The sequence below is a fragment of the Zonotrichia leucophrys genome, chromosome 7 (genome assembly GCF_028769735.1).
Source record: "Zonotrichia leucophrys gambelii isolate GWCS_2022_RI chromosome 7, RI_Zleu_2.0, whole genome shotgun sequence".
Lineage (NCBI taxonomy): Eukaryota > Metazoa > Chordata > Aves > Passeriformes > Passerellidae > Zonotrichia > Zonotrichia leucophrys.
The window spans coordinates 37,149,547-37,172,084 of NC_088177.1; the positions used below are offsets into that span (position 1 = coordinate 37,149,547).

Here is a 22,538-nt window from a genome sequence, read left to right on the forward strand (position 1 = left end):
CATGACCTTCTCCCAGAGGGTCAAGAACTTCCTGATTGTCCTTTCTGAGTCCTTCATCTGCAATATTGCCTATTCTCAGTTTGAGGAGCTGGCCTCAGAGTTCCTCCAAAAACCCATGACAATGACCGAGATTTTAAGTCACGGATCGATCTGGCTGAGGAGAATCGACTTTGTCTTTGAGTATCCCATGCCTGTCATGCCCAACATGGTTTTCATTGGAGGCATCCACTGTGGAGAGAAGAAGAAGCCCTTATCTCAGGTCAGCGGCTGGATGGGAGAGGTTGTGGCACTCACAGACCTGCATGGTCCAAGTGAGGCATTTGAAGGGATGTATCTTATCTCTCTGTTGGAGAGAGACTATTTTCAAGAACCGGAGGTGTTGGCACAAGGGCAGTGGCTTTAAGCTGCCAGAGGAAAGGATTAGACAGGATATTGGGAAGAAATTCTTCCCTGTGAGGATGGTGAGGCCCTGGCACAAGTTGTCCAGAGAAGCTGTGGCTGCTTCACCCCTGGATGTGTCCGTGTCCAGGTTGGACAGGGCTTGGAGCAACCTGGGATAATGGAAGGTGTCCCTGGCCATGGCATGGGGTGGAACGGGATGGTCTTTAAGGTCCCTTCCAACACAAACCATCCTGACTTTCTCTCTCTTTCAAACTCTTGTTTTCTGTTGTGCATTTATTACAGGAATTTGGGATATCCTGCCATGGTTGTATTGGAAAGGTTTTGGGATCTCCTGGCACGGATGTATTAGAGAGGTTTGGGGCTGTCTTTTGGATGGATTTCTTAGAGGGGTTTGGTGATGTCTTTCTGGTTTGCTTAGAAGGGTTTGGGGTTCTATTTTCAAGGATATAGTAGGTAGGTTTGGGATCTCCTAGCATGAGTTTAATAAAGGATTTTGGGATCTCCAATCATGGATTTATGACAGGGGTTTGGGGATTGCCTGTCATGGATTCATTAGAGGGGCTTGGGCATCTATTGTCATGCATTTATTAAAAGGATTTGGGATCTCCTTTCATAAATTTATTAGAGCAGTTTTGGCATCTCTGACTGGATTTATTAGAAGGATTGGACAAGTCCTGCAATGGATTTATTAGAGAGGCTTGGAGATCTCTTTTCATATATTTATAAGAGGTAGTTTGGGATCTCCAGTCATGGATTTATTCCAGCCTTGACTGGCGTGTTGTAGCAAGCATACATTACCCTAAGAATTCACTCCTGAGTATTCCCTAATCATTCCTGAGCCTGGCATGGGCCAGCCTGCAGCTGACAGAATCATCCAGCTTGGAAAAGACCTCCAGGATCACCCAGTCCCAGCCTCATGCCAGCACTGCCATGGTCGCCCCTAAGCCACGACCCCAAGTGCCACATCCAGGCTCCTCCAGGACACTTGAGACATGGTGACTCAACCACCTCCCTGGTCAAATTATTCCATTGCTTAACCATTCTTCCAGTGAGTTTTTTTCCCCTAATACCTAATATTTTGAACCTCCTCTAGCAGAACTTGAGGCCTCTCCTCTCATCATTTCCTTGGGACATAGCAAGACAGCTCGATCCCACTCTCGCTCCTGTCAGGGAAACGTAGAGCATGACAAGGTCCTCCCTGAGCCTCCTTTTCTCCAAAAACACCCCCAGTTCCCTCAGCTCAGGAGAGTTTTTAATCCCTTCCCCAGCTCTGTTACCCCTCCCTGGACAGGGCTGCCCCCAAATTTGTGTCTTTTCACCCAAATCCAGCCTTCCCACTCTCCCTTTGCTCAGGTGTCAGCAGGGAGCGACTTTGATCTTGTACTACCTTGAACCCAGCAAATTCCAGAATTCCTGGCTGGGATAACCCGGGATAACCAGGCCATCTGGGTGAGCCTCTGACCAGTTCCCAAACACTGAGGTACTGATTAACTTCAGCAGTCCTGGGATTGCCTTTGCACCGACACCTCATGCTGAAGGTTTGGATGGAAAATCCATCCTGCATCAGGAGGGAGGGGAGGGCAGGACATTTCCCTGCCAGCCCTCTCCTAATTCTGCTTCAGCAAACACCTGGGTGCCCTCACAAAATAGAGAAATTAAAGTTTCTTTGGGAGAACATTGTGTTTTCTAAACTGGTCAGCTTCCCAATGCCCAATTCTGAGTGTGCATTAGAAAATTCTGACCATATTTAGTATTTGTTACTATGATGTTTTTCCTTTGCGTTTCATAATAGAAGATTCAGAGAGTGTTTTAGTCTCTTACCTCAGAGATTCTCTCCCCCTACTCTGACACTAAAAAATTTGGTTTTCTGGAAAGCCATCCTGACATAAAACTGCTCTCTGCCACCTTCCCCGTAGAAATAATGAAAGACATGGGTAAAAGAGGAAAAACAAATAAATAATGCTGGTATGCAGAAAACAATATGCAGTTAATTGTGTTGCATTGACTGTGGCATGAAGGGACAGGAGAGAACTTGTGTGCCTGAGGCATGGAGGCTGCAGGGCTCTGAATATCCAGGGGTGCAATATTTTTAATTTTGCCATCAGTGGCAATGCTACTGATTGGCAAAATAAAATAAGGGATGCCGGGGAAATCACGCCTGTGCTGAAGCTGCTCCTTTGCTGAGTCAGGTCTGAAACCTGAGCCTCCAGAGGTTGCTAAAACTCATTTAGTGCTGGTCTGAATCCTGGTGGGGAGGAGTTTCCAGCCAGGGGCCACCTGCCAGGCTGGGAAACGACTCTGTAAAGTGAGAGCTTGGTGTGTACAGAGAGAGGCCAGCCCCTGTCAGCACCTCTTAGAGGTGTCCCTGGCACTGAGGAGATTCCTGCCAGCTCAGAAGGGCCCTGAGCCTTGTCCTGAGGGTCTCCTGCTCCATCCCTGGAGGAATCACCAGAGGATCTGTGTCTCCAGCTTGGAGAGGCTCTTTTTCATTTGTTCCTGTGGCCTTTGGGGTTGCTCCTACCAACGTTGCTCCCTGGGTCCTGGCTAAGGTGGGACACAAGGCACAACAAAGGTGAGGAGTCCTGAGGGATCCCTGTAGCACATTTAGGAGCTCATGGAACATTGAGGAATTCCAGTGACTCAGCATTGAAGAGGTCACGAAATCTTGGCTTTCCCAGTAAGGAGGGAAAAGGCAAAATAAACTACCCACAATGCAAAGCAGTGAATCATTAACAACGGGAACATCAATAGGGCAGGGTGCAACAAATTCACCCATCAGTTGCTTTCCAAAGCATCTTGAGGCTACAGCCTGCAGGAGAAATCTCTTCTACGGCCTGCACTGCAAGCACAGCAACATGGCTTTGAGGCTTTGCTGTGCCTGGATTTCCATCCTCCTCCTCCTCCTGCCTGGCCTCTCGGATGGAGGGAAGCTCCTGGTGGTGCCCATGGTGGGAAGCCACTGGCTGAGCATGCAGGAAGTGGTGGTGAAGCTGATTGAGAAAGGACATGAGGTGGTGGTGCTGGTTCCCGAGGTGAGCTGGCAGATGGAGACCACGCAGGCCTACAAGGTGGTCACGTACCCGGTGAGCCAGAGCCTGGAAGAGCTGGATAACTCCTTCCGGGAATACCTCGCCGTGCACCTGACACCGAAGCCGTTCCCCCTCAATGCCATGGCCATGTACAACGCCTCAGTGCATGTTTTCGGCACCTTCTTTGGGCAGTGCAAGGACCTGTTCCACAGCCAGGAAACCCTGAGGTTCCTCAACCAAAGCGGCTTTGATGCCATCCTGACGGATCCTATCCTCATGTGTGGGGCCATCCTGGCTCACCATCTTTCTCTTCCCTTTGTCTTCTTCATGAGGGGATTCCCTTGCGACCTGCACTTTTCAGCCCCACAGAGCCCAAGCCCTCTGTCCTACGTCCCGAGACTCTTCAGCTTCAACTCGGACCAGATGACTTTTTTCCAGAGGGTGGAAAATGCCCTGATTTCCCTCCTGGAGCTTGATTACTGCAATGTTTACTATGCAGAAGCGCTTAAGCTTTCCTCAGAAGTTCTTCAGAGGGATGTGTCCCTGATGGACCTGGTGAACTCCGCTGCCATTTGGATCCTGAGGTTTGACTTTGTGTTTGAGTACGTCAGGCCAGTGATGCCCAACATGGTGTTTGTGGGGGGGATCAACTGTGAGAAGAAGAAACCACTGCCTAAGGTAATGTTCCTTTTCCTAAAATTGTACATGTCCCAAGGAAAAGTCATTCTGTTGTTCCAGCACTTGTATTGGTATTCTGTGGTTTTTTGGTTTTTTTTATTTCTGGCAATTATTTAATTTATCCAGGTTTTGGTAGTTGATTCCCATAGTTCGTAATCACACAACCTGGATAGAGACTTACTGGAACTTATTAAGATTTTATAACAAACCAAAGAAAAAGGGAATTCATCAGCCAGATGGAAATTACTGTCCACAGTGAATGTGTCTTTAGCACCAATGATATCTACTTTTGGTTTCATTTTAATAGCATCTGACATCTATTTCTTTTATCTGATCAAAAACCCAAAGCTCATCTTTTGTTTTTAACTCCAGGCTCAGCAGCATCACTTGATTCACTTCAGTTCTATTTTCATGACAGATCATTTCCAAACTGTCTATGTTAGGTTACTCCTGTTTGTGAGGGGTGAAAGGTAACTGTCATGTTAAAATGGCATGAAACAATCTGATGGTTATGGAGTGGGTGAAAGACACTGGAATGCAGATATTAAGAGTTCTCGTACCTTGACATCGTCTTTTACCAGAATTGTTCTACAGGTTCTTAAAGCTAATAAAGAAATCTAAATCTATTGTGACAGTCAACAAGCAATCTCTAAAATGGTAGCACTCGACATTTCTATCCAGGCACAAAGCAGGACAGAAATCTTTTTCCTAGGAAATTGCTCACTCACTTCTGAATTATGGTCACACAATATCTCTACACTATGTCTGTGAGCTGGAGGGGTGGTGTTTTTCTTTCTCTTTTAGAGTTCTTTGATGCTGTTTGACAGTCCCATGGAGAGCCCTCTAAATGTGAAAACAAGGTGCAGAATAATAGTATTAACTCAGATATTAGGATGAAATTATATCTAAGGCATTCTACCTCATTAGGTCAACAAGAGGAAGACCAGTTTGAGATTTAAGAGGCAAATTCTTGCTGGTTCCACAATAAAAGTCTTTACTATTACATCCTAAAATTCTCAAGGACATAAAGAGTTCATGACTTTGTTACAAGGATAGAGACCACATGCCCTCATTGTATCCCTGCCATGTCCTGTATTTACACTCCTGCTAGGTGAAAATCACATGTTCCACACCTGGACAAATCTTGTACTGGACTTATTCAACCAAATGCTGTTGCCATAGAAAATCCAGTTGAGTCCCGACTAAAAAATACACCAAGCAGCAACTTCCAAGTTAATTTGGTCAGCTATTGCCACAGCAGTTGCAATGAAGTCTTTGCATCCAGATTTCCTGCATTGAATGACAATTCTTTGTAAATCCCTTCAGTGTCCTGGTTTCAATCTGTGCCATCTCCCATCTCTCTTGCAGTGGGCCTCTCCAGAAATTGGTTTTCCATGCCTAAGGGTGGTTCCTCCATGTCCAGAGGGACAGAGTGGAGCTACTCAGGGCAGTTGCAGCACCCATTGGATGTCATGAGACAAATGGCTTTGTCTCAGGCTGTAAGGATTTGCTTCTCCTGACTGAGGATGCTGGGAGTCCCAGCACCATTTATAAATAGCGCGGGAAAACGTTGTGCTGATGGCAGCTTCTCGTCACAAGGACTCCTTCCTTAGCACCCTCCAAAAGGCTTTGCTCTGCCATTGCTTTCACTTGCACAAAGAGAGCACATTTTTGCAGTGCGATTAGTGGGAAGTGTCAAACCTTCTTGATTTTGTCTTGCTTACAATGCATGACATGGATTTTCAAGACAGCCAGCAATAACCAATACTCTTTCTTTGTGTACCTGTGCCAGCCTCCTTTCCCTTTGTTTGCCTGAACCCCTCCATTAGTTCACTTTTTTGCTGTTGTGTTAGGAGGAAAAAAGCCAATGGGGATCAGTCTCCTCAGATTGGGGATTGCCTGGTGCATCCTGGTGGTTGTTATATCTTTGTAAGAGGTGCAGGTTGTGCTGCTTCCAGAGTTGGGAATTCAACATCAGCCTTGAGTCCTCAGGAATGGAGTTGCATCCATTCTGCTGTGTGTATTTTTATAATTTTCTTGCCGTGTATTTATCAGGTCAATGGTTTTAATCACGATTATTTTTGCAACATGACATCCCTGCTGGTGGTGTCGCAGACTTAGTGCGCACAGTGTCTTAATGCTTACAATGAGATTGAAGTTTAAACATTAACAGAAAGTAAGAACGTTTCAGTGAGGACGCAGCTTCCATTCCACAAACACAGGCAAAATCGCAGGCTAATCACACTGCTATTGACAAGGTAAATATTAATTTCTGCTGGCAATAAATTCCCTGCGTACTCTGCATGGGTTATCATATAAAGGATTGCCTGGATCCCTGTGGAGCAGAACCCTCTGGTTCGCTCCCACCAAAGTGGTTCTTTTTTACCAAGGCACGTGGATACTTCTCCCCCTGACGCTGTCTTTAATCCTGGCTGAAGGTGGAAAGATCCTGGTGGTACCTCAGGATGGAAGTCACTGGCTCAGCATGCGCCCAGTAGTGGAGAAACTGCAGCAAAAGGGACACGAGGTTGTTGTGCTTGTACCCTCCACCAGTCTGTACATGAAGTCAGAAGAGCATGGGAATTACACAGTGCAAGCCTATCCAATCCCTTACCCAGAGGAATACTTGGGGGAAATGCTCAAGGCCTTTGTTCATGCCCTATTGGAATATGAATCCCAATATTACCAGTTAGATTGTGCCTGGGCCAGTCTGACCCTCACTGCTAGGCCGAAGGCGGCTTCTGTGGTGTATCACCCCAGAGAAACCTCTAGCTTGCTGGTGGTCACAGCTGGGCCCTAAGCAAGTCCAGGCTTGTTAGGGACTCCGTTTACCTCAGGAAGAAAGCTTCAAGCGATGGTGAAGAGAAAAGGAGAGGATTTTTCTGGAGGGTTATATCCAGAGGTTTATTCCATGGTTACAGAGGTTTCAGTCTTGGGAAGAGCTCCACCAGAAAGCCGACTGCATGGCCGGACTCACCTTTTAAGCTCAGGGGGAGGGGAGGGGACAGGTGAGCCACCAACCAGGTGGGAGGGGCAGGGTCTCAAGGGACGAGGGACACCTAGAGTGGCACATGACCTCTGGGCCTGAGGGGCATCCTTTGAATTTGCCACACCACGCGACGCCTTGCTGGAATGTTAAGCCTGATTGACAGGACTCACTCAGCAAGGGGGCGAGGGGGGGAGAAGGGTTTTGGCCCACCTGGGTAAGGGACGTGGAAGTTTAAAAGACACTGCAACAATGCCCATTTTCTTGAACAGTCTGTTTGGAATGTTGTTCTGACCTCGTATCAAAGCACGATAGAAATCTCCTCGGTCTTCTTCACCAACTGTAAGAGCCTTCTGCAGAACGAGGAGCTGATGCAGTACCTGCAAGAGAGCAAATTCAACTTGATTTTCACAGATCCCATCCTGATGTGTGGGCCCCTGGTGGCTGAGTATCTTGCCCTTCCTTCCGTCTACTTCCTGCGGGGCTTTCCCTGTGGAATGGATGCTGCTGCTACCCAGTGCCCAAGCCCTCCTTCCTATGTCCCCAGGTTATTCTTGGATAATTCAGACAGCATGACCTTTTCCCAGTGGGTTTAGAACATGCTGGTCGATCTGCTGGAGCTCTTCTACTGTAAGCCCATTTATGATAATTTTGAAGAGCTTGCATATGAGGTTTTCACAAAGTAAGTGACCGTGACAGAACTCCTGAGCCATGGATCCTTCTGGCTGATGAGATATGATTTTGTCTTTGAGTTCCTGAGACCAGTGATGCCAAACATGGCATTTATTGGAGGCATTGACTGTGTTCTGAGAAAAAACTTGTCTTGGGTGCAAAATTTGTTTTTTTTTTAAATGGAAAAGGTAAAGTATAAATGTATCATAGAATGGCAGACTGGTTTGTGTTGAAAGGGACCTTAAAGATTATCTCATTCCATCCTGCTGCACCCCTGGGCAAGGGATGTCACTCCCATCCTTACATCAAACCCTGACTGACAACAGCTTGGTGTTCAAAGATTGAAATCCTGCATGGTGCAGAAATGTTATTTCCTAATGCCCAGCATTCAGATTATATCACATCCTGCCAAACCTCAAGCCTTATCAGACCTAGTTAGGACAATGTAAGTGATATGTAGCTTTTATGCAAATGAGTGTCTCTTTTGTTGATCTGAAGTACTTTTCTATCCTCCTGTCATGGCTTGAACCTGACACAACGCCATTGCCCCCATGACAATACACTCTCCCTGGTATCTGCTGCGAGATGTGATGTGACCAGGAATAAGAACCGCAGGCTCTTGCTTAAAAAGTAAGAAAAACTTTATCAACTAGACTACAAGCGATAGAAAAAAGAGACAAGGAAAATGAAAACCTTACAACAGCATTCTCCTCCTCCCCCCACCAAATTCCCAATACCATACATCTTCCAAAATCATTAACTCTTAGTCTGGCACCATCCTCCAGAACACCCAATTCTCAGTTCATCCAAAAGGGAGGAGTCCTTCTTGTAGGCATTGTATCTTCTTCCTTTCCATGTTCAGTGCTCTCACCACTGAACTTTGGAACCAAGCTGTCTCGAGGGTTGTCTTTTTAGGATGCATCGTCCCACTCCAAAAGGCACAGTCTCTCCTTTCGGGACTTCTGTCCCCCGCATATTTTTAGCACCCCCTTGGGCCGAGGAGTATCCACACTGCACTCCTCCTGATTCTGAGGCCCGGCTCCCCCTTGAATACAGTCTCTGCATCGCACGGAAACAGTCCATTGCTGGACAAAAAGCATCCAGCAACAATGCTACTCCAGCACCCTTTCCATCCCTTGGGGTTCTTCTTTCTCTCTGTCTTCCTCAGACCTTTCTCTCCTTTACTCAGTTCCTTCATCATCCTCTAAATTCATATCTTCTCCAGGGGAAGGTTAATGCTCTGCTAAGTTTTCATTATCCACAAAAGGGTTAAAAGCCCTTACACTTGCCTGGACACCTTGCAGCAGTTCCCCCCCCCAGTCCTTCTCCACAGCCATGTGGCCCTGCTGCAGGCACACGTTTATGGAATTTCAAGGTAACAAGCACAGGCTGCCTTCTCTCTCTCAGTCTCCCGAGGGGGGGTGCGGGTGGAATACCTCTCGTGCTCCTCCATTGTAGCTGTCCGTGGCCTTAAACCTGAAGTCCGGCTAGTGAGAGGGCGGCCCACAGCCCACTGCAGTCGGGGAGAGTCAGTCCCGGTGGCAGAGCCCCAGGGCTGACTGCTTCAGGCACCCCTTGGCGTCAGTGGCCTCGGGCTGTGCCTGCAGGGATGGGGTCTCGGTGAAAGCTGCTGGGTTGGTTGAAGGAATAAGAGTCGGACACTTCCTGGGCTCCAAATGGGTTTAATGCCTCTGGCAATCCGACATGGAGGGCCAGGGACCAGCAGGGAGTGAGAAAAGACAGTGGGGGAACAAGGGTTTTAAAGGGAGGTGGAAACCAAAGGAGGGGTTTACAACTAACCAATTAGGGAAGGTCGGGGATGAGCTTAACATAATAGACAACATAGTGAATCCAATAAGTACAAATTAAAGAAGGGGCCCCGGGACCTCAGCCAACCACGACCCCCAGTAAGATGAAGGTTCTGGAAGACTGGGAGGTGTGGGGGGTGATTGACTGGGCCCGGGGAGGAGGAAAAGTTTACTTAAAAGTGAATAAGAGGGAGGAGAAATTATATAACATAGGTAATTGACACCAACCGAGGGCAGGGGTAACCATTGCAACATAACTGAAAGTAACTACTGGCGGGGAAAATTAGGGAGGGCAGAACCATCTTACACAGAACGGGGGGGGGAACAATACATAACACGAGGGAATATTACAAAAAACTTAAAAACACACTACAACACTCCATTCCTTCCATTCCTCCACCCTTGGGCCCCTCAGGGTCAGGCCCACCTCCGCCAGGCCACGCGGCTGTCCCCTCCCCAACCCAGCAGCAGACAGGTGGGCAGGGGAGAGCTCTGACCTCTTTCACTGCAGGAACCCAAGAGATCTCCCAGGTGGGCAGCTCTGGTTTTTGACCCCTGTGTTTTCTCAGAGGCGGATCTAATTTTCAGTGGTCGTACCAAGTGCCAATCTTAAAATCTGAGGATCCGTTGGTGGTTTGGTGGTAGTGACCACAGCATCTCAGAAATCTCATTTCCAGTAAAACGACCAAACCTCCTCTCGCAGCTGTCTTGTGCACTGTCCATTTTTCCCCTCTCCTTTCATCCACAGTGAAGGTTATGGGAATGAAGAGTTTGCCTATTTTCTACCTCAGCCATCCCTAGATTGATTCCTTTCCATCTGCCTTTATTGTCAAGGTGTCAATATCTAAGCCTCAAAAGAAATCCTCCTCCAGTTCCATTGTCTCCTTCTTTTTAGATTATTGAATTAGGCTTTAAGCTGTCCTGGGTACGGATATCTCCTATAAAATTCCCATTTGGACCTTTGTGGTCCAGCATTCCCATGTTCATTTGGCAGCCTTATCTGAGGTTATGGCCTGTCTTCTGTGCATCTCTGTTGCGGTGTGTTGCAATGTCCTGTTTACCCTCTCCCTTCCCCCTCGCCCCCTTGCTGAGTATTCCAGCAAGGCGTCGTGTGATTGGTTCCTCAGGCCTGGGGGACATTGGCCCGTATAGGTGTCCCTAGTACCTTGAGACCCTGCCCCTTCACCTGGTTGGTGGCTCACCTGTCCCCTCCCCTGCCCTGAGCTTAAAAGGTTAATGAGACCATGCGGCCTCTATTCTGTTGGAGGAATTGCCCCGGCTCAGACCTCTGTACCCGTGGAATAAACATCTGGATATAACCCTCCAGCAGAATCCACTCCTTCCTTCTCTTCACCATCGCCAGAAGCTCTCCCCTGAGGTAAACGGAGTCCTGACAAGCCTGGACTTGCGTCTGTGCCCCGCTGCACTCTCCAGCAGCCAAGGTATCTCTGGGGTAAAACACCACAGTGCTGCCTTTGGCCCAGCAGCGAGGGTCAGAACTGGCCCAGGCACCATCTAACTGGTTATATTGGGATTCATATTCCAATACATCTCCTTGCTCTGAGCTGTTTGAAAATTCCAATTAAGTTAATCCATGCAGTAAACTACCAAGATGGGATCAGTGTGGGTGATGGAGCAGCTGCTCCTTTTGGAGGGTAGGTTCTCATCCAAGTCCTAGATTTCCCACCAGACTTGGGAAGAAACCTGTAGAAACTGCATGGGGGAAAAAAAATCCAGCAGGATTTTAAAGCCCAGAACGCCCTGGAGAAGGAAATTGCATCGCGTATTCACCTGCTTTTATAGGCTTTAATTAGAGTTTATCACCAGCATTAAACCCTAGAAATGGATAACCAAGAAGGACTTGGACACAGGGTTGAGGTCATGAACTGACCCAACATTGGTTCTAAACTGACCCCTCAGTGGCCATGAACAATTCCTGACTTGTGCAGTCCAGAGGTGTTGTTGGTCTTTGCTATCTGTGGTACAAGGGTGAAATGCTGTTTTGCAACTTTATTTTATACCTGATAGGATAAGGAATTAGCTGAAATTCATATGTAGAGATGAGGAAAGATTTTCTGCTGGCTGCTTATCTTCCAAAAAAATGCAATTTTGCATTACAGAAAATTTTTTTTTTCTCGTGGGTTCCAGCTGGTTTTGGCTTTTGAACAAAAAAGCAGAACTCAAACCCCAGGTATTGTTACAAAGATTTCTCGTGTTAATCCTTACTATAAGTTATGTTTCACTCTAATACATAGTTTTGTTTCATTAGGGAAGAAAATGCTCTTAAAAAGTGCCCAATTACCTCAGACTGTAACAACCCTGTCAGCTTTCAGTGGCAGGAGTGGAAAAGAGTTCTTTCTTGGCTCTCTTGATAGGCACTATCCTCCCATGTGGGCTCAGCAGTGCTTCTGCCTACCCACTCTGTGGGTGCATTGTTTTCACGGATTTTCCCTGCATTTTGCCATCAGACTTTGGGCGGTGTAGGCTGGTGGCAAGAAGCGCCACAAAGCCGGGGTCCTGCTGAGGGAAGAAGGTGGCATTGAGCCAATAACTCAGCTCGAAGTATGTGAGGGTGACACACCTTTCTTGACTCACGCAATGCCACCTTTGAATCCCAACGTGCCCGGAACACGCCCTCATCATTTATCGCTTTCTCTGACCTTGGTACAACATTCTGATAACGTGAAATGGGCGGAGAGTCAAAAGGGCAGAGGTGTGGCATGGCTACAAAAGCTGGCAAATCATCCTTCAGTTGCTTTCCAAAGCATTTTCAGGCTAGAACAGGTAGGAGAGATCTCTTCTACAGCCCTATTGCGATCACAGGAACATGGCTTTGAGGCTTTGCTGTGCCTGGATTTTCATCCTCCTCCTGCCTGGCCTCTCGGATGGAGGGAAGCTCCTGGTGGTGCCCATGGTGGGAAGCCACTGGCTGAGCATGCGGGAAGTGGTGGTTAAGCTGATTGAGAAAGGACACGAGGTGGTGGTGCTGGTTCCTGAGGTGAGCTGGCAGACGGAGACCACGCAGGACTACAAGGTGGTCACGTACCCGGTGAGCCAGAGCCTGGAAGAGCTGGATAACGCCTTCCGGGAATACGTCACCGTGCACCTGACACCGAAGCCTTTCCCTCTCAATGCCATGGCCATGTTCAAGTCCTCAGTGGATCTATTCAACATCTTCTTTGACCAGTGCAAGGACCTGTTCCGCAATCAGGAGACCCTGAGGTTCCTCAACCAAAGCGGCTTTGATGCCGTCCTGACGGATCCTCTCTTCATGTGTGGAACCGTTGTCGCGCACCACCTTTCCCTTCCCTTTGTCTTCTTCATGAGGGGATTTGGTTGCAACCTGCACTTTTCAGCCCCACAGAGCCCAAGCCCTCTGTCCTACGTCCCGAGAGTCTTCAGCTTCAACTCGGACCAGATGACTTTTTTCCAGAGGGTGGAAAATGCCCTGATTTCCCTCCTGGAGCTTGATTACTGCAATGTTTACTATGAAGAAGCGCTTAAGCTTTCCTCTGAAGTTCTTCAGAGGGATGTGTCCCTGATGGACCTGGTGAACTCGGCTGCCGTTTGGATCCTGAGGTTTGACTTTGTGTTTGAGTACGTCAGGCCAGTGATGCCCAACATGGTCTTTGTAGGGGGATCAACTGTGAGAAGAAGAAACCACTGCCAGAGGTAACGTTCCTTTGCCTAAAATTGTACATGTCCCTTTGAAAATTCATTCTGTTGTTCCAGCACATTTATAGCTATTGATTTTTATTTTTTAAATTTTCTTGTAATTATTTCGTTCATGCAGGTTTAGGTAGTTGTTTCCCAAATGCTCAAATCAAACAACCTTAACAGAGACTTACTTGAACTAATTAAGGTTTTGTAACAACCCAAACAAGAAAGGGATTTCTTCTGCCAGATGGGAATTTCTGTCCACAGTGAATGTGTCTTAACCACCAACCAAATCCAGTTTTGATTTCATTTGAATGGCATCTGACATCTGTTTCTGTTGTCTGATCAAAAATCCAAGAGTCATATTTTGCTTTTCAGTCCAGGCTCAGCAGCATCAGTTGATTCACTTGAGTTGTATTTTCATGACAAATCATTTCCAAACTGTCTGTGTTAGGTTACTCCTGTTTGTTTGTGTGCAATATAAATGTCATGTTAAAAAGGCAAGGAATAATCTTACAGTCTTGGATTGTGTGAAAAACACTTGAATGCTGAAATAAGATAAGTTCTCATATTTTGACATCCGCTTTTGCCAGAATTGTTCTGGAGGGTCTTAAAGCTAATCGAGAAATCTAAATATATTGTGATAGTCAACAATCTTTAAAATGTTAATACTGGACATTTCTATCCAGGCACAAAGCAGGACACAAATCACTTTCCTAGGAAATTGCTCCCTCACTTCTGAATTCTGGTAGTGCAATATCTCTGCACAATATCTGTGAGGTGGAAGGGTGGGATTTTTCTTTCCTGTTTTAGATTAATTTCAGATTTCTTTGATGCTCTTTGACAGGCCCTCTAAATGTGATAAACAAGGCGCAGAATAATAGTATTAACTCAGATAGTAGGATGAAATTTTATCTAAGACATTCTACCACATTAGGCCTCAGGACAGTGTTTCTTGTTTGAGATTTAAGAAGCAAATTCTTGCTGGTTCCACAATTCAAGTCTTTACTTTTTTATCCTAGAATTCTCAGAGCCATAAAGAGTTCATAACTTTGCTACAAGGGTAGACACATCCTGCCCTCATTTGATCCCTGCCAGTACCTGTCTTCAGACTTCTGTTAGGAGAAAATCACGTTCCATACATAGAAAAATCATGTATTGGCTTTTTTCAGCCAACTGCTATTACCACTGAAAATCCAGTCGAGTCCAGACTAAAAAGTACACCAAGCAGCAATTTCCAAGTTAATTTGGTCAGCTCTTGTCACAGCAGTTGCAATGAAGTCTCTGCATCCAGATTTCCTGCATTGAATGACAATTCTTTGTAAATCCCTTCAGTGTCCTGCTTTCAATCTGTGCCATCTCCCATCTCTCCTGTGCTGCGCCTCTCCAGAAATTGGTTTTCCATGCCTAAGGGTGGTTCCTCCATGTCCAGAGGGACAGAGTGGAGCTATTCAGGGCAGTCACAGCACCCTTTGGGTGTCATGAGACAAATGACTTTGCCTCAGGGTGTAAGGATTTGCTTCTCCTGACTGAGGATGCTGGGAGTCCCAGCACCATTTATAAATAGCGCGGTAAAACGTTGTGCTGATGGCAGCTTCTCGTCACAAGGACTCCTTCCTTAGCACCCTCCAAAAGGTTTTGCTCCGCCATTGCTTTCACTTCAATAAACGCAACACATACCTGCAGTGGCATTAGTGGGACATGTCACAACTTCTTCTCAATTTGATCTTGCTCACAATGTGTGGAAAGGGTTTTCAAGACAGCAACGAAAGACCAGAATTCCTTCTTTGTGTCTCTGTGCCGGCCTCCTTTCCCTTTGTTTGCCCTGTACCCTTCCATTGGTTCACTTTTCGCTGTAGAGTCAGGAGGAAAAAAGCCAATGAGAATTGTTCTGTTTAGATTTGGAATTGCCTGGTACATCCTGGTGGCTGTTACATCTTTGTAAGAGGTGGAGGTTGTGCTGCTTCCAGGGTCTGGGAATTCAACATCAGCCTTGTGTCCTCAGGAATGGAGTTGCATCCCTTCTTCTGGATGTATATTTGTTTTTTTCTCACCATGTATTTACCATGTTAATAGTTTTAACCACGATTATTTTTGCAACATGACGTCCCTGCTGTTCATGTCACAGACTTAGTGCTGACAGTGTCTTAGTGCTGACAGAGTTTGAAGTTTAAAAATAACAGCAAGTAAAAACGTTTCGGGAAGGACACAGCTTCCCTTCCCTTCCAACAAACACAGGCAAAATCACAGGCTAATCACACCCGTATTGGGAAGTTAAATATTAATTTCTACGGACAATAAATTCTCTGCTTAGTCTGTGTGGACCATCGTATAAAGGAGTGTGGGGATCCCTGCGGAGCAGAACCCTCTGGATCACTCGCACCAAAATGGTTCTTTTTTACCAAGGCACGTGGATACTTCTCCTCCTGACGCTGTCTTTAATCCTGGCTGAAGGTGGAAAGATCCTGGTGGTACCTCAGGATGGAAGTCACTGGCTCAGCATGCGCCCAGTAGCGGAGAAACTGCAGCAAAAGGGACACGAGGTTGTTGTGCTTGTACCCTCCACCAGTCTGTACATGAAGTCAGAGGAGCATCAGAATTACACAGTGCAAGCCTATCCAATCCCTTACCCAGAGGAATACCTGGGGGAAATGCTCAAGGCCTTTGTTCATGCCCATTTTCTTGAACAGTCTGTTTGGAATGTTGTTCTGACCTCGTATCAAAGCACGATAGAAATCTCCTCGGTCTTCTTCACCAACTGTAAGAGCCTTCTGCAGAACGAGGAGCTGATGCAGTACCTGCAAGAGAGCAAATTCGACTTGATTTTCACAGATCCCATCCTGATGTGTGGGCCCCTGGTGGCTGAGTATCTTGCCCTTCCTTCCGTCTACTTCCTGCGGGGCTTTCCCTGTGGAATGGATGCTGCTGCTACCCAGTGCCCAAGCCCTCCTTCCTATGTCCCCAGGTTATTCTTGGATAATTCAGACAGCATGACCTTTTCCCAGCGGGTGAAGAACATGCTGGTCAATCTGCTGGAGCTCTTCTACTGTAAGCCCATCTATGATAACTTTGAAGAGCTTGCATATGAGGTTTTCAAAAAGAAAGTGACTGTGACAGAACTCCTGAGCCGTGGATCCTTCTGGCTGATGAGATATGATTTTGTCTTTGAGTTCCCGAGGCCAGTGATGCCAAACATGGCTTTTATTGGAGGGATCAATTGTGTTCAGAAGAAAAAACTGTCTCAGGTACAAAATTTTCTTTTGTTTTTATATGGAAAAATGCAAAGTGTAAATGTATCATAGAATGGCAGACTGGTTTGTGTTGAAAGGGACCTTAAAGATTATCTCATTCCATCCCGCTGCCACCCTGGGCAAGGGATGTCACTCCCATCCTTACATCGAACCCTGACTGACAACAGCTTGGTGTTCAAAGATTGAAATCCTGCCTGATGCAGAAATGTTATTTTCTAATACGCAGCATTCAGATTATATCACATCCTGCCAGACCTCAAACCTTATCAGACTTAATTAGGACAATTTAAGTGACATGTAGCTTTTATGCAAATGAGAGTCTCTTTTTTTATCCTGAAGAACTTTGCTATGCTCCTCTCCCAGCTTTCTCGAGCATTGTCCATTTCTCCCCTCTCTTGTAATATTCATTGAAGGTTATAGGAATGAAGAGTTTGCCTATTTTCTACCTCAGCCATCCCCTCAATTGATTCCTTTTATTCTGCCTTTATTGTCACGGTGTCAATATCTAAGCCCCAAAAGAAATCCTTTTCTAGTTCCATCCTCCTCTTCTCTTCTAGATGATTAAATGAGGTTCTAAGCTGTCCTGGGTATGGATATCTGCTGTAACTTTCCATTTGGGCTTTTGTGGATCAACCTTCCCGTGTTCATTTGGCAGCCTTATCTGAGGTTATGGCCTGTCTTCTGTGCATCTCCTTGCTCTGAGGTGTTTGAAAATTCCCATTAAATTAATCCATGCTTTTAATGACCAAGATGGGATCAGCATGGGTGATGGAGCAGCTGTTCCTTTTGGAGGGCAGGTTCTCAGCAAAGTCCCAGATTTCCCACAAGGCTTGTGAAGGAACCTGCAGAAACTGCATGGGGGACAAAAAATCCAGCAGGATTTTCAAGCCCAGATTCACCTGGAGAAGGAAATTTTTTCCCATATTCACCTGCTTATAGGCTTTTAAGGAGAGTTTATCACCAGCATTACACCCTAGCAATGTATAACCAAGAAGTATTTGGACACAGGGTTGAGATCATGAACCTACCCAACATTGATCTTGAACTTACCCCTCATTGGCCATGAACGATTCCTGACTTCTGCACTCCAGAGGTTTTGTTGGTCTTTGTTATCTGGGATACAAGGGTGAAATGCTCTTTTGCAACTTCGTTTTATACCTGATACGATAAGGAGTTGGCTGAAAGTTTTATGGATAGATGGGGAAATATTTTTTGCTAGCTGCTTAGCGTCCAGAAAATGCAATTTTGCATTTCGGAAAATTATTTTTTTTCTCAGGGGTTCCAGCTGGTTTTGGCTATTGAAAAAAAGAGCAAAACTGAAACCCCAGGTCCTGTTACAAAGATTTTTCATATTAATCCTTACTATAAGTTATGTTTTACTGTACTACATAGTTTTGTTTCTTTAGGGAAGAAAATGCTTTTTAAAAGTGCCCAGTTACCTCAGACTGTGACAAGTCTGTCAGCCTTCTGTTAGAGCGATGGAAAAGAGTCCTTTCTTGGCTCTCTTGATAGGCACGGGCCTCCCATGTGGGCTCTGTCCAGCCACTCTGTGGGGGCATTTTTTTCACGGATTTTCCCTGCATTTTGCCATCAGACCTTGGGCATGGTGGGCTGGTGGCAAGAAGCGCCACAAAGCCGGGGTCCTGCTGAGGGAAGAAGGTGGCATTGACCCAATATCCTCAGCTTGGTGTGTGTGTGGGTGACACACTTTTCTTGACTCACACAACGCAACCTTTGTGTCCCAACATGCTCGCAACCCTTCCTAATCATTGATTGCTTTCTGTGACCTTGGCGCAAAGATCTGATGACCTGAAATGGGAGAAGTGTCAAAAGGTTAGTGGTGAGGCACGGCTAAAAAAGCTGGCAGAGCACTCCTGGCCTCTCTGCTGCCAGGCTTCCACTCTGCACAGCTCACACCATGCTGGTGGCACTGCTTCTGCCCTTCCTATGCCTCCTGACCCGGGCTGCTGCTGGGAGGCTGCTGGTGATCCCCATGGACGGCAGCCACTGGCTCAGCATGAAAAAAGTGCTGATGGAGCTGAGCAAGAGAGGGCACCAAATCGTGGTCATTGCATCAGACAACAAAATCCTGATCGATTCCTCAGATGTCTACGAACTGAAAACCTACCCAGTGCTATTAACAAAGGAAGACATGGAAGAACAGTTACGCTCCTTCAGTGCAAGACTTTTCAGCCAAGAGCCTTTCATGGTGAGGTTCTGGAAGCGTTTGGAAGATTACCGGAAGAGCGGAGCCCTTTTCCATGCTTTGTGCAAGTCGTTGTTGCACATCCAGGAGCTGTTGAAGTACATTGGAGAGGGTCACTTCGATGCCCTGCTCACGGATCCTGTGTCACCCTGTGGGCAGATCATTGCCCTGCACTTCTCCATCCCCAGTGTTTTCTTCCTGCGGATGGTTCCGTGTGCCTTGGAGGTTCGCGCGGCTCAGGGCCCGGACCCGCCGTCCTACGTCCCACGGGGGTTCTCAGAATACACCGACCACATGACCTTCTCCCAGAGGGTCAAGAACTTCCTGATTGCCCTTTCCGAGTCCTTCATCTGCAATATTGCCTATTCTCAGTTTGAGGAGCTGGCCTCAGAGTTCCTCCAAAAACCCATGACAATGACGGAGCTTTTAAGTCACGGATCCATCTGGCTGAGGAGAATCGACTTTGTCTTTGATTATCCCATGCCTGTCATGCCCAACATGGTTTTCATTGGAGGCATCCACTGTGGAGAGAAGAACAAGCCCTTATCTCAGGTCAGCGGCTGGATGGGAGAGGTTGTGGCACTCACACACCTGCATGGTCCAAGTGAGGCATTTGAAGGGATGTATCTTATCTCTCTCTTGGAGAGAGACTACTTTCAAGAACTGGAGGTGTTGGCAGAAGGGCAGTGGCTTTAAGTTGCCAGAGGAAAGGATTAGACAGGATATTGGGAAGAAATTATTCCCTGTGAGGATGGTGAGGCCCTGGCACAAGTTGTCCAGAGAAGCTGTGGCTGCCTCACCCTTGGATGTGTCCGTGTCCGGATTGGACAGGGCTTAGAGCGACCTGGGATAGTGGAAGGTGTCCCTGGCCATGGCACGGGGTGGAATGGAATGAGCTTTACGGTCCTTTTCAATCCAAAGCGTTCTGGAATTCTACCTAAGGATATTATTTCATTTAATCCCTTTAGTACAGCCAATCCTCATAAAGAACAAGGAGCACAAGATGTGATTCCAGGTCCTTTCTTTTGGTCTGCCGAACATGGGGATTTTGTTTGGTGATGGCATCACGTGCTATACTGTGTTTAATTCCAGCTGAAATCTGGCACAGAAATTCTTAGGCAGGAATTAATGCCACAATGGGCTGGTGAATTATAACAGCTCTTCCAATAATTCTTTGCCTCATGTAGAAGGCAGGAGAATATTTCTTCAAGACTATTAGCTGCTTATTTAGTCAGAAAAATACCTCTCTGTGTCATGTGCAAGAGCATCATGTTCTCTTTTATGTACCAGAAGTTTTTGAGTCAAAGGCTTATATTTTGTGAAGGTTTTGGTCTAAGAGTTTCCATGAAAACCAGCTGAAATCTGAGCTGCTATTTTAGGACAGATCCAGTTAGGATGGGGAAATTTTGATGGGTCTTTGCTGGGGAATCTGTGGTCTAGAAAGCCCTTGATTATCTCGCTGGTGCTCAGGATGTACATTAGCTTCTTGCTGCATGTGATGTGTATTGTTGCTTGCTTGTGCTGTCAGTGGAATGGTGTCATGTGAAGCCAGGGATTAAGTGGAAGAGGAATGAAGGAGAAGGGAACTCTCCTCAGCAGTGATGGATCTGTAGTTAGTGTTATGCTGCTCCCTCAGCAATACATAATTTGGTTTCCTAAAAAGTTTTCTTTGTGAACATTATTAAAAAATCAACAGTCTCCTCTGTTCTTCCCTCAAACTTTTTTTACTTGCAAGCCTTTTCAAAGCCCTTTAGAATGGATTGTTCTGGCCTAGCACCACTGTTCCCTGAAATTCACAGTCTTTTGATAACATGAATGACAGAAACTTCACAAGAAAAGAGATTTGCTTTTCACACCTTCCTCAGAGCCAACCTTCCCTACCGTCGGGCTTTGCTAGTTCAGTTTCATTGACTTGTTTGTTTCTGTTGCTCTTCTGCTTTTTCACAGAAGTCTCTTTCAAATTGTTACCGAGCCCCCCTTTTATCAGAGCAGTGCTTTTTCCGGTCTCTTCTGTCCATCAGAGCTGCTTAAGAGTTCCTCAGGGACAAAGCCAGGCAGATCCTCTGGGAAAACAGCAGGACATCCTGCCTGCAGGCAAAGACATGGAGCAGCTTCAGCATGAAACCCACTCTTCTCTGAGGGCGAGACTCCCTCTTTTTTTTTTTTTTTTCCTTTCTCCCAGGGGTAAAGATCATGGTCCAGCAGCAATATTTATTGCAGAAATACTGATTATTCACTCCTGATTTCTTCCTATCTCTCCCGGTAGGAGGAAATGATGGAGAGAGATAGATTAGGATGAGAACAAGAAGTAGGGTATGTGACCCTACTCAACCCAGTAGTTGTCCTTTACTGATGCAAACCCTCTGCTTCTCCAGTGGATTAAATTCGTATCTGGTGGTGTTCCTGGTCCACTGCTGAGCTGTATGTAAATCCCAGAGCCTCTTCTTAAGGGTTTACATAGATATTGTGCTGTATAGTGGCGTACACTTATAATTTTAAACATGAACTTGCCAAGCATTTCAGAACAGCTGTAAAATCCTTCTCAAAAAGAAGGAAAGAAATATTTTAATACCTGGTTTCAGCAGGCCTGGTTACTTCCAAGTGCCAGCAGTATTCTTGGGGTTTTATGTTGGCAAAGCCTGGTTTTATTTTCAATCTAGCATCAACCAGCAGAGATTGAGGCCAAAGGGAGCCCCACTTACCAAGCCCAGTTCCGTCCAACCCAAATTCATTAATCACTGAAATGATTCATCAATGCCTTCAATGGTTACCAGTGAATGATTCTGCTGGAAAAGCCAGGTCATTAAGGGGGAATGTGGGAATCTGGCAGGGAGCTGTGGTTGTATTTAAAAGCTTCTTGAGGCAGATGAGCAGAATTTGGATTTCTGGGAACATGGCTCCTGTGGGTAAATACAGCTCCTCAGCTTTGGTGGGGATTCTGCTTTTTCTGTCCCTGCTGTGCCCGGCTTGTGGTGGGAAGCTGTGGGTGGTGCCATGGATGAAAGTCACTGGCTTAGCCTGCGCCTGCTGGTGGTGGCCCTCTGCTAAAAAGGACACCAGATTGTCACCATGGCACCAGAAGCGAACTTGGACATGGAGGCATCTGCATATTACAGCTTCAAAAGGTATCCAGTGTGGTTATGCAGGGACAAGCTGAGAGCACGTGTGTGCTCCCTTGGGAATGTTATAGATGGATAATGAGATGACTGGCTCTCGCAATTAAAAGAAAACTATCGTGTGAATATTCAGAAAAGCTTTAGTGATGTATAATTATGTTATTGTGGTTTAGATGCCCTCTGTTCTCTCCACAGTTCCCTTTCCCCCCTGTATTGTTGCCATCACACAGCCTGGGCTGTCTGGGACAGGTACAAAGAAGGCTGCACATGTGTCCCTTGCATGGGGCAGGTGGCAATGGAAAAGCTTGGTGCTTAGGGGGTGCAGCATGACAACACCTGACCTCCAATCAAGTTACATGAAAACAGTCTCCACCAATAAATGGCAAAGAAGAGAAGACTGACAGACTTTGGGAGGGCCAGGGCTGGCTGATGCAACGCCCAGCACCTATGTTGACTGAGCACCCATCTTGAAGATGAACCAGCCACGTGGTATGCACATGGGCAGTTCCCAGTGCTGCAGCTTTTTCCTTATGTAGTCCTTTGCTGTATTTTTGTCAAGGTTTAATTAACCTTTTTAAATTTTCAAAGTGAGCAGTTGATTCTCACAGGAATGATCCTTTTGAAAGAAAACCTTTCCGTCAAAGAATTACTGCTCTCCTTAAAAAAGTCCGGTTCACCTCCAACCTCTACACCTCCTCCTGTGGCGGTCTGCTGCGCAACAGGGATCTGACAC

The 22,538-nt window shown here is 46.4% G+C and overlaps 2 protein-coding genes and 1 pseudogene across 2 annotated transcripts; all 3 read left to right on the top strand.

The window, feature by feature from the left end:
• Positions 1–3,257: 3,257 nt before the first annotated feature.
• On the top strand, positions 3,258–9,258 carry LOC135450662 (UDP-glucuronosyltransferase 1-6-like). Its single transcript, XM_064719041.1, has 3 exons — positions 3,258–4,109; positions 7,848–7,922; positions 9,226–9,258. The coding sequence occupies exons 1-3, from the start codon at positions 3,258–3,260 to the stop codon at positions 9,256–9,258; spliced, it is 960 nt and encodes a 319-aa protein (XP_064575111.1).
• Positions 9,259–12,402: 3,144 nt separating this feature from the next.
• Positions 12,403–17,052, top strand: LOC135450663 (UDP-glucuronosyltransferase 1A8-like; annotated as a pseudogene).
• A 1,349-nt stretch (positions 17,053–18,401) lies between these two features.
• Positions 18,402–20,877, top strand: LOC135450664 (UDP-glucuronosyltransferase 1A1-like). Its single transcript, XM_064719043.1, has 2 exons — positions 18,402–19,241; positions 20,872–20,877. The coding sequence occupies exons 1-2, from the start codon at positions 18,402–18,404 to the stop codon at positions 20,875–20,877; spliced, it is 846 nt and encodes a 281-aa protein (XP_064575113.1).
• Positions 20,878–22,538: the final 1,661 nt, after the last annotated feature.

Coding starts and splice junctions, on each gene's coding strand:
- LOC135450664 (XM_064719043.1), top strand. CDS start 18,402: ATGCTGGTGGCACTGCTTCTGCCCTTCCTATGCCTCCTGACCCGGGCT.
- LOC135450662 (XM_064719041.1), top strand. CDS start 3,258: ATGGCTTTGAGGCTTTGCTGTGCCTGGATTTCCATCCTCCTCCTCCTC. Junction 4,110..7,847: donor AGAAGAAACCACTGCCTAAG/GTAATGTTCCTT, acceptor TTTGTCTTTGAG/TTCCTGAGACCAGTGATGCC. Junction 7,923..9,225: donor TGAGAAAAAACTTGTCTTGG/GTGCAAAATTTG, acceptor CCTCCATTGTAG/CTGTCCGTGGCCTTAAACCT.